Below are 11,734 nucleotides of genomic sequence, written 5' to 3' on the forward strand. Positions count from 1 at the left end.
GAGTGGATGTAAATGTTAAGTAATTAAAATGCGTGATATCAACAATAAAATGTTAAGTTTGTGTCTTTACTTTAATATATCTAGTTTTAAATTAATCTGCATTTGTTCAAAAACAAGAAATGTGTATTTTATTCCTTTACTAAATTAATCTAAGTAATCCCAGCCAAGCTTTTTAGGTACACACGCACAACAAACAATACCTTGTTTTATTTACTCACATGGTAAAAAAAAAAAAAAAAAAACTCCCCTTCCTGTTTCGTTGGTCTGGGAAACCCCTTGCATTCCTAACGAAGACGAACACGCGGACTGAATTTAAGGTAAGAATAAAGCTAGCAAATTAACAGTTAATGTTACTTGGGTTGGTACATTCTTTACAGTTTTCGAATTGCTGTACAAAAACCAGGCTTTAAATGTAATTTGAAGATTGTTGTATGTGGATTTTCTAATTAGCATTAGGCCTACCATGTGGTTACACTGGTAAGTTAAAGTTAGGTGGCTAACTTTAGCTGCTTTAAAGCATTCAGTTTTAAGCTTGGCATATGTCTAAATACATTTAAGGAGCCACTGAAGCCTATTTTAGGATACCTTTTTCTCCCTGTGAAAGTGTTTGGTTCTCCCTGATAATAAAAGGTGATGTTGGATGCGTTGGAATGCGGGTAACGTTTGTCTCTCGTAAGGGGGACAGCTGCCAGCTGAGTCACGCAGCATTTACAGCCGCCATTTTATTCGGATAATTTTCAAAATATTACTGTTATCGTTTCATGAAATGTAGTTTTTGAAGTATTTCAGGCGAGAATGTAGTTGTTTTAAACTCAAATATGCGGTTTATTTATAAAGACAGCGTCTATTTAAAAAATGTGTTTCGCCGATTTCAGAGATGAGCTCCATGCGATCAGCGGGAGCTCCGTCATCATTTATCCGCAGAGAGCAGCTTCAGCTCGGCTAGACCTTCTGACATTTGCCGCTGGCTCTGATGTCTCTTTAGTGGTTCAAGATAAAATATAATTCGTTTGGGGTAAAACGAAACGTTTCTTATCTTTGGCCTTTATTCAATCAATCTATTAATATGTTTTATATATATATATGTATATGATGTCCCTATGAACTTTTGTCATATAGGTATTTCGTCATACAGAATGCATAGTCCATGAATTATGCGATCTGAAAGAGTGCCCATTAGCGCGCTGTCTGTTTCTCTTTGTGGTTTGCGTTTGTTAGGACGGTAGTTTTTACAGTCTATGGTTAGAGCGTTTACAGCTGTCAATCATAATATGTGACCATAATCCTGCCTTCTGCATGACGCGGTTCCCTGTACACTTTCTCATCTGAGCTCCGTGGAAAAAAAAAAACACAAACATTTCATATGAAACTGAAGACAATTAGCTGTCTGATCGGCAGGTCAACTACCTGTAGTTGTTTGTGGAGAGAAGAAAATGTGAAAACTATTTTTAATTATAGTTATAGTTATGATTTGCTATGAATTGGGTTTCTTGCATTGGTCAGTTACTAACCATTAACTTACACTGTGTCCTTAACCAGGTGATTCTCCTGACAATAGGCTACACTGGATAAAGGTATGTAACTTTCAATAAATTATATTTAAATTATATAATAAATTTATTGTAGTGAGGAAACTGGGGGTGAAGTTATAACTCAGTTGGCAGTTGTTTTTTTTTTTGCATTTCACAGAGTAAATTTATAGTCCTGTAAAAAAAAAAAAAAGTGACGACTTAAGGGGTGTGCACCATATGTTGCTGGTTGCTCAAAGTCTGCCATTGCATTAGTTCCCATTGCCATGATAATCTATTTTTGTTGATCCCATGGTTACATACATTAGCTAAAAAATAAAAAAAAACTTAATTAGTTTACTTCCACCATTTTAAAGTCACATCTTTCTATTTAACATTGATGAGGCTGTGATAAAATCAAACTTACCTGATTACCTGTGGAGAAAATAACAAGATGCTTACCTGATGAAGCTGTAAGAAAAACATCTGATCAATCATGGTGTAATTTTAGATTCTCTTCTTTTCATTCGTCAGTTGCATACTCCCCTGAACAATTGTATGGCTCAGAACAACGGGCCTCAATATTGTCATATTTGACCAATCTACTTATGTTCAGTTAGTGCCCCAAAATGACTCTAGAATATGCTGGGATCTGTGTGATGCACAGGCACCATAAATTAATTTAAAAGTCAAGACACTCACACTGAAGACATAGTGCACATACAGTTTTGTTTAAAGATGTCATAGGTGTTGAAAGTAATCCTTCTCTGTAAAGTTCAAAATCAAAACAAATGACTTTTGGTGACTTGTTAGTTGAATGTTTCTTTAACAAATGTGATTTAAGGGAATTCCAGGATGGACAAGGGCAATCAGTATGTAAACAGGCAAAAAATAGCTGCCGTCTTTCCTTAATTTGTAGTATTGTTTGGTTAAAGGGGTGGTATAATACCCCTTTTTACAAGATGTAAAAAAAATCTCTTATGTCCTCAGAGTATGTGAAGTTTTTGCTCAACATACCACACAGATAATTTTTATAGCATGTAGTAAAAAAGCTCAGTTTTTGTATGTCCCTTTAAATGCAAATGACCTGCTGCTCCTGGTTGCATGTTCCTGGGGGCAGGATTTATGTACATTTTAGGGTTAGTGATGTCACCAACCCGAGTGGAAGCCGTTGTAGTCTCTACCAGCCGTTTGTTGTAGTCCTTAAAAAATAGATTTCTCTAAAAGAATATATCTCCCTTTGCTTTGAACTTTGAATGTCGTAACTTTGCAGATGTTGTTTATGCTCAAACAGCAACATTACACACTAACTAAAGTTAAAAAAGTGAAATCATAATCAACCATCCCTTTAAGATTACAAATGATTGTCCTGATAAATAAATATATATTTTCTCTTTACATTTTTGAGGACAGACAAGCAGACAGAGAGGCAAACACAACTAAATGGAAGTAGCTCCTCACCGCTACCAGTATATGACAAATCTCGAAACTGACTTCCACCACCCTCACAGAGACCACCCAATTTGCTCCTCATTTAGGGTCTGGATGTACTCAGATCTAGCATCTGGATTATATGGGATGGATTTGCACAGTTCACAGTTAAAGTTGAAAATTGTGTCATCATTCGCTCACCCTTAAGTTGTTTTAAACCTGTATAAATTTCTTTCTTCTGCTGAACACAAAGATATTTTGAAGAATGTCTGTAAACAGACAGACTTGGGTCCCATTGACTTCCATAGTAGGAAAAAATATATACTATGGAAGTCAATGAAACCCAAGTTGCAAAATATCTTTCTTTGTGTTCAGCAGAAGAAAGAAATTTATACAGGTTTAAAACAACTTGAGGGTGAGTAAATGATGACACAATTTTCATCTTGGAGGTGAACTAATCCTTTAATTCTTCATTCTTTTGCAGTTATCATGTGTTTTGTCTTCTCTACCGTTTTTTTGTCTGACCCTGCTGACCCAATGAGCATGTTACTGTCCAATGGTCATGCTTTAACTGCAATCTCTAGTATTGCATTAGTATTGGATTCTTCTCATGGGGATTTAATAATTTTGACTTTTCAATCTGAGTTAAATCTCGTTTTTGGCTTATTTTATCTGTAAAAGAAAACGTGCCTAATAATTCTGCACACCTGAATATAAGGCGTTTTCATTTCCAACCTTCATGTACAATTATATATCACTTATAAATGATTAAATTAATAGTAGTTAAGTTTAATATGGTTTGGAATTGGGAAAATGTTCCTGGGAATAAAATATGATCAGCAAATCAACGTGCCTAATAATTCTGCACACACTGTGTGTGTGTGTGTGTGTGTGTCTTTCCACATAAATATTTTTAAATTCACACAAGATTGTAATTGTTTATAAATGTAGGCAAATCCATGTGGGAAAAAAATTGGCTTAAATGCATTCTTCACATTAGCAAACAAAGCAGTAGGTTCAATTCTCTCTGGTTTATTTCACAGGTTTGTGATGACGATGATGCTGCAGCCATCCAAGAGGCCATCACTTCATTTGTGCTCAACATCTTTGTGGTCAGCAAAGCCAGGGATGGAGGTCTCGAGAAGAAAGTTGGAATAGCCATTGAGGGAGCGGAGGTCCTTTTTTGCATTCCCAGTGTAGCACATGCTTGCTCCTACCTTATGGGCCTTATTTATGCTTTGGAACTAAGCTACCCAGAGAAACTTAAATACACCTTTGAGGTATTTCAGAAGATCTTCCTGGAGCTGGAGGATGTTAACAAAAACATGTCCTCCAAAATCCACGATCACAAGATCAGCTTACTGGCCTAAAAGCGATACAGACATTGTTGAATGTAGAGGGTTTGAGTCCCTCTGGTAAAGTTTTACTGTTCAATTTCTCAGGTCTTTTTCAGTGCACTTTCTCAAGTCACACTAATCCTATTTCATATAGGGACCATGTTTGTGAGTGTTAATGTTAAAGGTGCAGTTGAAGGAAAGATGACAGTTAAGAAGTCAGAAACTATATTGCACAATGTGAGTTTTTTTCAATAGAAACCCAAAGAAACTGAAATGTAGGTTTCTTAGAAGATCTCCATTGTCACACGGGGATCATACATATGATCATACATGTGCAAGCGTGTTGTTTTAAAGTCTTAAGAGTATGTTACTGTACAGGACTGAAAAACGCAATTTTATAGAAAATATTCTGTAAATGTGTCTGAATGGTTTCTTATGAAGACAATAAAGCCTGTCAACTTTCACTTAATGAGCTTTCCTCTGTCACCACCATGAAGCACAATTTTGTATTGTACACAATGTCTCAACCTGTGAGGTGGATATATTTTATTATACTTTGTTTTATACTGACCTTGTCAGTTTTTACTCTCAAATGGCCAAAATGTCAGCTTCAATGTAATAACTAGATTTCTATATTTGATGAATACATTCTACTGGCATTCTGTTTACAAGTACCAGTGTTGAACTTTTACTATAGTAGTAAAACAATTACTATTTGCATTTATACTTTCAGTAGAAATACTCAGTTGCTAATTAGAATACCTGAGTACATGTAACTTTAAAATACACTAACAAATTTTGAAAACAGTATATCCCACTTGAAATTTGTAATATTGAAATGTAAAAATGAAGTTGGATTCAATCAAAAATACACATTTTGGATTCTTAAAGTTGTGTAGATCACACACACACAAAAAAATGACTAGATCAATACTAAAAGTAAGTTAACTTTATGTGCAAATTTTATTTCAACAAACAGAAAAATTAAGTAGTTTGTACAAAGACTAGTCTTGTTGGATCTACGTAATACAATTATGCAAAAGAATTCATCATATTTTTTAAGTAAATCAAGCAGATTATTTTTATCAGTGTAATTGGCATCGAATCCAATAGAGATTAATGTAGCATAAGACAAAAACAGCAAAAACAAACCTCATGCATCGACAGCAATAGGTGTCTTTAAGTCCAAAACCATGTAGGCACAAATTCAAAACTCCCATTAAAAGTGAAAACTAAAGTGCTGTAGGTTACATACAACACAAAACATTTGGTGGTTAATATGTACTTGCCAGAAACAGTTTGAAGGAGTCTTTTGTTAATGAGCAGGTCTGTAAGTGCACTGAAATGTATCCTTGTCACTTGAAGGAATCTGCTGTGAAGAGTGAAGAAGTGCCAGTGTGATTAGGATGAGCCCTCCACCGCGGCACTGTTTTAACTGTCATTAAAGTAATGATTTAAAAGATGAGGGCATTAGCTATGTGAGAGCGGATGACACAGTCTGTTGAATGTCTCATATTTGATTAAAGGAAATTATGTAGTTTATGAAAATCCTAGCTTCCCACACATGCATTTCGTTTCTAAAAGACTGTCTAAAAGAATAGTTTGACACGTGGAGCTGATGTTTGATTTAGACTGTAGACCAATAGAATAAAATATTTTATTGATTTATTGTGTATTCAAGCTGGAGGTGTTATGAATATTTTAATGTTTTAGTACATCGGGCATATATCAACCACTACTTGTTTTTCCCCTGGAAACCTCATACCCTTAAGGCATAGGAAGACAAGAAGGTCTATTTTGGTCAGCAATCTGTCCATATTTCACCTCTTCTGTTTGACATGTTTATTGTTTCTGCTTGTGGATTTCCCCAAGCCATACATGAATGCTTAATCAGTTCGGCCAATTTTCACTCCGACATTGTTCGAAAGCGCAATTACGTTTTCGAACAATTAAATCTCGAACAGATCCCAGTTGCAGATTCATTATGCAGTCACAAAGCATGATGGAACTATAGTGTCATGAAGGAATACATGTTCTAAAATATTGATGTAAGGACCTGTAGTAAAATATGGATTTCAGCTTTTCGCTCACATTAAAGATGAATAAATTTTCAAAGAATTCATTAGATTTCGCTCCCAGCAAGATGCATATCAAAATGCAAACACTTTGATCATTAAAACAGAGCAGTTGAAGTAAGGATCATTTAACAGTCCAGAATCCAATGTGTGAAGGAGAAGTGTTACAAGCAGTGCTATGTCTAATTATCGGCACAAATGGTTGCAGAAAACAGTATGTTTCTGAATATTCAGACTTCAGAAGAATAGAGTATGACACTTCTTACAGACTGCTGCTAACCCTGGGCAGATCGGGGAACAAATCAGACTGGATATTTGCTCATTGAGAGAAAAAAAAAAAAACTATTTCACAATTGTAACTCTGCCAGTGGGAAAGTTGAAATGTTACACAGGACTTGTCAGGAACGTTGACATGTTTCCTGGCCTGAATCTACCTTTTAAAGTCAGCCCTGCCACGCCAGAGATGGCGAATGACATGTTTTCTCTGGCATGACATTTCAGCTAAAAATATATTTTATTATACAATGTCTACTGACACGAATTTGTGGTAAATGTCTTTTTCACTGTTTTTCTGGGTCATCTACATGTGGTTATACCAGCAGACTGTACAGTGGTCAGATATTTCTTAATATTTGTGCCATCAGCTGTTGGCGTTGCTGTATATGGGCAACTGAAACAGATGCCTTCATGTCTCTTGTATCGCACCTCGAGTGAATAAGTTTCACTTCACAAATGGGCTATGTGTAATGACTTTTATTTCGTTCGCTAGTAGTCCACCTTTCTGTGATGAAAGGCAGTGGGCTCTGGTCATGCTAGTTCATTGCTCGGGGGCCGTTCACACAGAACACATTTTTCTATTCTACTGCACTGTTTTTAACAAGGCGTCTTACATCTTTTGCAGCATCTTGAGTATGACACAACCTTATAAAAATGTTTAAGGGCATGTTTACACAACAAAGATTGCACTAAAAATAGACATTTTCTTTGCATTTTTGAAAAGATTAATGCACAAATGAAAATGTTGATAAAATGATCCCACATGGACCCACAAAAACAATGATATAAAAATACATGAATTTGTATGTATTTGTTTAGACAGAACACATAAGCATGTGTATGACATAACCGTGTTCACAAATTAGAATTTTCGCAGTTTCATAGACAACACTTGAGCACTGGGTTTTTTAAATGTGTGTCAAGTTCAGCTAAAACTCTTTCCATTGCATTTTCAAAGCATTTTCCATTGTGTCTCGTGGTTTTAAAGTGTTTCACTGTAGCCTGGATATCACTATTTTGTTCCAGTTGAAAGCACTGAATTTATGTAGAAGCTGAATTTGTAAATGGCCTTTTTTCTCATTTTTACAGCTGTTGCAGTCCAGTGAAGATCTTTCTTGTTATTTTGTAAGTGGCGTAAAGCGGTCAAAAGAGCACTCAATAACATGGCTGATGGCAGCCTGAACAGCTCCTTTAATCAGAGCTCAGAATATGGAAATGTCTACAGACCACAGACAGTGTTCAGCGTCTTGACGTTCACCCTGCTGGCCATGCTTATGGTGGCTACATTTTTCTGGAACATGCTCGTCCTAGTCACAATTCTCAGAGTCAGAACGTTCCACCGCGTGCCCCACAATCTGGTGGCCTCCATGGCTATATCTGATGTTATGGTGGCTGCTTTGGTGATGCCTCTCAGTCTAGTGCATGAGCTGAACGGCCGTCGATGGAAGTTGGGCCAAGTTCTCTGCCAAGTCTGGATATCCTTCGACGTCCTGTGCTGTACAGCCAGCATTTGGAACGTGACCGCAATAGCCCTCGACCGTTACTGGTCTATAACCCGCCACCTGGAGTACACACTGAAGACCCGAAAGAAGATCTCCAATGTGATGATTGGCTTGACGTGGCTGCTCTCATCTGTTATTTCCCTCTCCCCTCTGTTTGGCTGGGGTGAGACGTATTCAGAGAAGGACATGGAGTGCCAGGTGAGCCAGGAGCCGTCTTACACCATCTTTTCCACATTCGGGGCCTTCTATCTGCCTCTTTGTGTTGTGCTGTTTGTCTACTGGAAGATATACAAAGCTGCTAAGTTCCGTATTGGATCAAAGAGGACCAACACCATCACTCCAGTAGCAGAGGCTGGAGAGGTACAGATGATATGTTGTGATATGCTTTCTTTTTAGCAACTTTTTAAGTTCGTCATCCTGCACACACCAGTGTGCTGGCATTTTCATACTGTACGGTGCAGATCTTTTTTTTTCCCTCACGAATGCTGAATGTAATCTATTGCTTTAGATCAGACTGTTCCTATTTTACCTATCATTATTTTACAAAATGTTACTAGACAGCAATTCAATAGCTGATTGAACACAAATATCCCATTATGTTGCTCTATTACCTTGAACAGCGTGGTATAATCTCTGAGCATGTCACAACACTTTAGCGAATAGTATTCCTGACACCTCCCTTAGATAAGATCTATATTATTTTCCACTCTATTACCATCCTGTTCTGCTTCAGTGGGTTTAAGAGGGATTGTCAACGGTTTGACACCGAAACCTTAAGGGTTTAAAAGCTTATGATTAAATGCCTATTTTCATGGCCATTCCAATACTTCAAAAGTTCTATGCATTTTTAAATTATGTTATCGTAACCCTAGAAAGAATGACTTGAAAAACCTGCATGCATGGGCAGGGTAAAAGTCTTTGCATTGGATTCAGTAGCTTTTGCTTTTCATTTTTTGTTTATTTTCATCTATATTATCTGTGTAATAAAATAATTAAAGTTTTATATATTTTGTTATATAAACACTGCCATTCAAAAGTTCACTAAGATTTTTTTTTCAGTTTGTATTATGTAAATTAATACTTGAATTCAGTAAGGATCATAAATTTTACTCAAGAATTCTATTTTAAATAAATACTGCTCTTTTGAACTCTTTATACAAGTTATCCTTGAAAAACATACAATCATGTTTTCAGCTTTATTGTCACAGGAATAAATTTCACTTTAAAATAAATCACAATAGAACATATATATTTTAAATTGTTATAATATTTCCCAATATTACTGTAGTTTTGATCACATAAATGCAGCCTTGGTGAGAATAAGAGACTTCTTTCTAAAACACCTATACTTTTAAATGGTAAGTTTACATTGCTGAGGCTCACATATAATCTGAGGAATATGTTTAATTTTGCATAAAAAAATTTTTTTATTAAATATAACATTTCAACCTGTACACTATTTTTATGTGTTCTAGGTTTAAAACTAAATCTTGTGGTTTATTTGACCTTACATCTATACTTCTGACTGATCCACTCACAGCAGTGATGCTCAAGACACATCTGTTCCCTCAGGTGAAAGAGGCCTCCAGGCAACAGCCTCAGATGGTGTTCACAGTACGCCATGCCACGGTGACATTCCAGACCGACAGCGAGACGTGGCGAGAGCAGAAAGAGAAGCGAGCAGCTCTGATGGTGGGCATCCTCATCGGAGTGTTTGTCCTGTGCTGGATACCGTTCTTCCTCACCGAGCTCATCACTCCACTGTGCTCCTGCCACATCCCGCCAATATGGAAGAGTGTCTTCCTCTGGCTGGGCTACTCCAACTCTTTCTTCAACCCGCTCATTTACACAGCCTTCAACAAGAACTATAATAACGCTTTCAGAAATCTCTTCTCTCGACAGCGCTGAGAGATAATCGGAATTGGCTGTGCCACAAATGCCAGTTTAAGCCACCCTTAAGATTTGGGAAAGTGTGGTTATCTGAGTTCTTCAAAAGGCACAGATTCATAAAGAAACAGCGCTGCAGTATGGACGGAATGATGTCTGGGCTTTTACTGTCAGGCAAAGTGATGATTTGACCCAGTGTCAACAGTGAAGAACGCTCAGCTAAAATGTCAGGCTGTCCCCTGCATTAAATGAATATAGACCACGTCTGGCTTTTAACAGTCAGTTTATATATATATATATATATATATATATATATATATATATATATATATATATATATATATATATATATATATATATATACCAATGTTTTATCGTCTTGGAAGGTTATTTGGATATTGTTTTATCTAGAAGAGAAAAGATATGAAGAGTTCAGATACAAAAGCCTCTAAGTGCCATCTGAAATTTTCATCTAAAATTAGGAATTTTATCAAGCTCCTATGCTTAGGTTGAGTCATTTTACTTTAATGGCAATGTGCGAGTCCTTTTCCAGGCTATTAAAGTGAAATAACTGAACATAAATATAGGGGCCTGATAAAAATCCTAATTTTAGATGAAAATTTCAGATGGCACTTAGAGGCTTTTGCATCTGAACTCTTCATATAGTCTTTTATCCAAAAAGACCCATAATGGACAGCAATTGGTAGTATACTTGGGGAAAAATGATTTAGGCTTTCTCTGTTTAAGAATTTGGATACATTTTCATTTACAAACACATGTGCATTTACAAACAAAAGGTGCATTTTGTGTAGGATGCCTTTTTGCACATGGTAACCTTTTATGTTGGTCAGTGTGGATCATTATTGTTCCTAATTACAATACTCCGACACAAACAAGTGGTACAGATTATTCGTGTTGTCATTGTTTGTTACCCTGAAAGATACAGCTTGTTATGAAAAATAAAAAGTAATGTCTCTGTTTTGAGGAGAGTGAACATGGCATTGATGTATTAACAGCTCCAGACTGCTGAGTTATGGACTATGAACTGTCATTGTACATGACTTAGTGAGAATTAGATTCTCCTAGTGGTAGATTTTAAGGAACATGCTGATGACCAAGCCAGAACTTTTCCATCTGTGTCATTTAAACTCTGACTGAAGTCATCTCCGCTTCTGGAAATTGAAAATGATGGATTAACAGCACTTACTTCCCCTATAATGTCAGTGAAAATTACACTGAGCTACTTGACATTTTAAAAGTACCTAGCTTTTCATTCACTCCCATCTGTGTACGATGCTCCCACTTGTACATGAAGTGTTTGTCATTACGAGAGGAAATAGCGATGTCAATAGAAGCAATCTTGATCAAAATACTGAAGAACAGATGAAGAGCTGTAGATATACTGTCTAATATTTGGGCCTTAAAGAAAATACTTCAGCCGTATTCAAAAGGATTCGGCTCTATTCAATACCATGCTCTTGTTCACTTTCAGTAAAGATGCTTTAGACTTCAGGCTGTGTGGATTAATAATACGATGTCTCTGTGAATCAACCGTACCTTATTTGATTTAGATGTTCATTCTATCGCGCTGCACTTAAACACGTTTTGAAAGCCATGAATACACAGACAAGAGACTGACAGACCAAAGACCAAGTTTGCTGAAAATGGAGCTCTACAGAGTGCTTTTGAGTGCTCAACAAACAGCAACAAAAAAGAGA

At 36.4% G+C, this 11,734-nt stretch overlaps 1 protein-coding gene and 1 long non-coding RNA gene across 2 annotated transcripts; both read left to right on the plus strand.

The window, feature by feature from the left end:
- Nucleotides 1-267: 267 nt before the first annotated feature.
- Nucleotides 268-4,745, plus strand: LOC113092624 (uncharacterized). Its single transcript, XR_003287608.1, has 3 exons — nt 268-317; nt 1,540-1,574; nt 3,983-4,745. It is a non-coding gene; the product is annotated as an uncharacterized LOC113092624 (long non-coding RNA).
- A 3,045-nt stretch (nt 4,746-7,790) lies between these two features.
- Nucleotides 7,791-10,037, plus strand: LOC113092621 (5-hydroxytryptamine receptor 5A-like). Its single transcript, XM_026258288.1, has 2 exons — nt 7,791-8,489; nt 9,702-10,037. Exons 1-2 carry the CDS (start codon nt 7,791-7,793, stop codon nt 10,035-10,037), a joined length of 1,035 nt encoding a protein of 344 aa, XP_026114073.1.
- The last annotated feature ends 1,697 nt before the right edge of the window (nt 10,038-11,734 follow it).

The sequence above is a fragment of the Carassius auratus genome, unplaced genomic scaffold (genome assembly GCF_003368295.1).
Source record: "Carassius auratus strain Wakin unplaced genomic scaffold, ASM336829v1 scaf_tig00214676, whole genome shotgun sequence".
Lineage (NCBI taxonomy): Eukaryota > Metazoa > Chordata > Actinopteri > Cypriniformes > Cyprinidae > Carassius > Carassius auratus.

Bases quoted from the DNA above. Each gene is read 5' to 3' on its own strand.
- LOC113092621 (XM_026258288.1), top strand. From the start codon at position 7,791: ATGGCTGATGGCAGCCTGAACAGCTCCTTTAATCAGAGCTCAGAATAT. The intron at 8,490-9,701 runs GTACAGATGATA...CTGTTCCCTCAG, and splicing joins CAGTAGCAGAGGCTGGAGAG to GTGAAAGAGGCCTCCAGGCA.